Consider the following 4,309-nt stretch of genomic DNA (forward strand, 5'->3'; position numbering starts at 1 on the left):
ATATGGTTTTCTCCCGTTCTCCATGTAGATCTTCACAGCTGTGGAGCGTTGGTCTCGTTGCCTGTTTTAAGAAGAAGAAGATGAAAAAGGAAGAACTGAGGCCCTCTAGATTAAAAGAGTAAGTTTGAATGAAATGCTGTTACACATTTGTGTGAACCTAAATGAACTTTAATATGCTGTTAATAAGTTAAAGTTTAGAAAGAGATTTCAAATAGCATTACTTCTTAAAATAAGTGATTAGAAACACGACACCCTACACATCCTGCATGGGGCACAGAACGTGTTAAAGAAAGCTTGGTAGTAGTTATGTTCCTGAATTCAGTGTAGGTTCATGTAATAAATGTTTTTTTTTCTGACAGATGTTTGTGATGTATATGTTTATGTTTATGTTTTACATGCAGCTTAAATAAAAGGGGTGCAGATATGTGATAGTGTGTTTTAGGAATTTCTATCAGATTTGAATAACAGTACAGTACTTAAATATGGAATTCATTCTGACAAGCAGTTCAACAAAGACAGAATGATTAGGCCTTTTCCTATTGTGTGATGGAAAGATTGGACGGATAACTGGAAAGATTACAGATAAGGTCATCATGTGTATCTTAAATTTAAGGAACTTAGGTGTTTTGTTTGTCTTCTAGTCACCATTCCATTTTAAAGGCAAACCAAAAACCATCAGAGGCAAACCCATATTTAATAGACACAGCATCACCAGAGATGTTGTCCCTTTTATTCCACTCATTCTGTATTGTTCAGAATCAGAATCAGTTTTATTCGCCAGGTATGAGGACACATACGAGGAATTTTCCTTTGGAGCATTGTTGCTCACACTGTAATTACACACAAAACAAAACAAAACAACCCAAACAAAAAATATACACACTAATATACTTATATACATACTCTAAACAGAACAATATACAGGCATGAGTGCAATGAAGACATCAAAAAGAATATTTAAATGTGGAGCATAGTGCAAGGATACTGGGATAAATAGTATTATGTTATTATATTACAATATGAACAGTATGAACATTATGGACAGTATGAAATAGACAATGAGAACAATGAATGAATAACAAATAAGAGAGATGTGTGAACGAGAATGATGAGTAAATAGTAAATTATGAATAATAAGTGAGACATGAGAATGAGAATGATGAATAAATAGCAGAGATGTCAAAAGTACTCACTTTCCATACTTAAGTAGAAGTACAGATACTTGTGTTAAAAAATACTCTGGTAAAAGTGGAAGTACTGATTAAACTTCTTTACTCAAGTAAAAGTAACAAAGTACAGGCTTGGAAATTTACTTAAAGTATAAAAGTAAAAGTAGCCTTGCGAAAGCTACCTGGAGCACACAAATGTTACTAGAGAGACGCTGAGGAACTTCAGTGGACATGGAGGACATGTCTTTAAATGGCAAAGGCTACATTTTAAATGGATGTCTGCTAATAGGCTTAAAAATAACATTTATGATTATAATGACAGAAACTGGGACTCCAGGTTAATAAGATTCTGACTTATTAGCAAGATATGAATTCAGTTGTGATTCTGTGAGAAGTCACAGATCCAGTTTTTATTTTTAATCTTTCCCCCTAACGTAAAAAATAATCTACATTTATGTGTGTGCTCAAATACGGCTTCTGGAAATATAATAAAGGATTAAAATATGAATGACTAAACAGACATTAAGGAAGAAGTTCCCCAGCATATTGGCCAGGAGTCATATTTGATGTCTCCTGTCTCAAACATCTCTCTCAGATAAGGCTGAGGATGATGGGAATGTCTTGCCATCCATACTACTATGTGCTAACGTTAACACCATCCATAGCCTACTACTATGTGCTAACGTTAGCGCCCTCTATACTACTATGTGCTAATGTTAGCGCACTCCATACTACTATGTGCTAACGTTAGACCCATTAAGCCTCAATGATTTGCTGTGAATTAATGCAGAATGCTGAATCTGTTGAGTTGTCTTAGTCGTGCGTCAAATGCAACGTACAGTAGATATATTCCCATCCATTTAGATTGAATATGGTATTGAGGACGTAAACAATAATAAGGATAACTCCAGGGAAATGATGTGAAAGTTGAGAACTAGATTAGGACTGGATTAAACCTGATTCTGGTGTCCAACTTGGCCCCAGGTGTGTCTGTTAAAACAGACGGAGACAACTTCTCTCTAGCTAAGTTTCCATCCACTTGTCAATTGAACTACAGAATCTGAAGTTCAGTAAAAAAAACTAAAAAAAAAAAACTCATGCGAATAAAGCTGGTAAAAGTGTTGATGCTTCATTAAGACCAACGTGCAACCTAGCTAACAGATGAAGAACACACCAAAACCACTAGCTAACTTACTTTAAATGTGAAGAACTATAGACCAATAACAGGCTTATTGAACTGACAACGTGAGTTAAACGACTTACAGTTCTCAAAGACTCTCACACACACAATCTCAGCTGGTTATCCTCCGGACAGCTTGTCTCTTTTTCCTTTCTCTCACTTTTCTCTCCGTGTGGCGCGCGCACCCGCTCACGTTGTGAGGCGCGTGTCCGCGCTATTGTCCGACAGGACAACCTCTTGTAAAAACTAAAGTAACGAGCCAATTTTGTAAAATGTAAGGAGTAGAAAGTACCGATATTTGTGTTAAAATGTAAGGAGTAGAAGTAAAAAGTCGCCACAAAAATAAATAGTAAAGTAAAGTAGAAATATCAGAAAAATCTACTTTAGTACAGTAACGAAGTATTTGTACTTCGTTACTTCCTATCTCTGATAAATAGTAAATAGTATGTGAGATATGAGAATGAGAATGATGAATAATACTAAATAAGTGGAATAATACTAAATAAGTGGAATATACTAAATAAGTGGAATAGGTTAAAACCTGGCGTCTACGTCACCCACAGTTACAGTTACGTCGGCGATTCTGGTGTATTTGGTGTAGGCCTACGTATATAGGTTCAGTATTAAGCATGAATGCTGTAACTGGCAGCCACAGACTGGGCTGCAATGTAACGCTATGATCGTCATTATGGTCCACTAAAAGTGCTTTATTTTGCCACTAAAAGGCTCCGATTGTTATTATACATTGTCGCTTGTTTCGCCGCTGCCTACTGCAGTGATCTTGCTTAATACTGGACCAATGTTTTTGCGATGCAGATTGTTGTTCCCATCAGTCACTCAGACACAAAAACATAGGAAAATAGGGTCCAAAATAACATTAGTTACCCTTTAAGCACGGATAACAATGTCATGTAAACTCACTTCTTTTTAACTCCACACACCCAGATTTTTTCACTTGAGGCCTACCCCTTTAAAAAAGCAGGTGTGCAGGGTAAAGTAGCCAATGAGTTGGGCAGGATTTAGAAGTTAAACTTTTAAGTCACCTCTATAAGAGTCATCCTGGAGAAGGAGAGGCCTGGAGGATAGTGCATTATTAGGCTGGTGTAGTATGAGTCATCTCCATGATTGGACAGTGTTACAGAGACGTTGAAGTACTTATTTTCAGCCACTAATAATGTTGGGGTCCTAAGAGAAAGAGAGTACTTGTTACATTTGGTCATATAATGTCAATATTACAGTTGTGTTTCTTTTCATGTCATGTATACTTACATGAAGTTGAAATCCACCTCAAGTTCAGCAATACAGCTGTCATTTTGTCTACAGTTCTTTTCAAAGGGAACCTGTTAATAAAAATAAACTTTTGTTCATGTCATGCTTGTAAACCCAGAGCGGGCCAGAAGAAAATGGTGTTAACAACACAGGATTCCTTTAAAAACACAATAAACAAATAAATATAGATTTTGTAACCTGTGGACACCAGTGGTGGAAGAAGTATACTAATCCTTTACTTACTGTAAGTAAAAGTACTTATACCACACTTTAAAAATACTCTGTTTGAAGTAAGCATTTGGCATTGAAATGTTACGTAAGTACAAGTATGTACGTATCATCAGGAAAATGTACGTAAAATATTAAAAGTAAAAATACTTACACTAAATACATTTTAGAAACCTCTCCGGGAACCATCACCTTATCGTGGTGGAGGTTTGTGTGTCCCTGTGAACCTGAGGGCTGTGTTGTCTGGAGCTTTGTGCTCCTGGTAGGGTCTCCCATGGCAAAGAGGTCTCAGGGGAGGGGCCAGACAAAGAATGGTTCAAAAACTCTAATGGACGATCAAGGAAGGGATAGAGGGACCCTGCCCGGTGGAAGCCCGGGGCCCCCATCTGGAGCCAGGCCCAGACGGTGGGCTCGTGAGCGAGCGCCTGGTGGCCGGGTTTGCCACGGAGCCCGGTCGGGCACA

General features: G+C 37.6%; 1 protein-coding gene across 1 annotated transcript in view; it reads left to right on the forward strand.

Annotated features, from left to right (window-relative positions):
- LOC117951440 (integrin alpha-X-like) overlaps positions 1 to 4,309 on the forward strand; it is a 21,700-nt gene that overhangs the window by 11,501 nt on the left and 5,890 nt on the right. The window contains exon 9 of the mRNA XM_034883130.1: positions 3,737 to 3,757. Within this exon, the coding sequence (XP_034739021.1) occupies positions 3,737 to 3,757 (21 nt within the window). The remainder of the gene's footprint in view (positions 1 to 3,736; positions 3,758 to 4,309) is intronic.

This window comes from Etheostoma cragini, chromosome 2 (genome assembly GCF_013103735.1).
Source record: "Etheostoma cragini isolate CJK2018 chromosome 2, CSU_Ecrag_1.0, whole genome shotgun sequence".
Lineage (NCBI taxonomy): Eukaryota > Metazoa > Chordata > Actinopteri > Perciformes > Percidae > Etheostoma > Etheostoma cragini.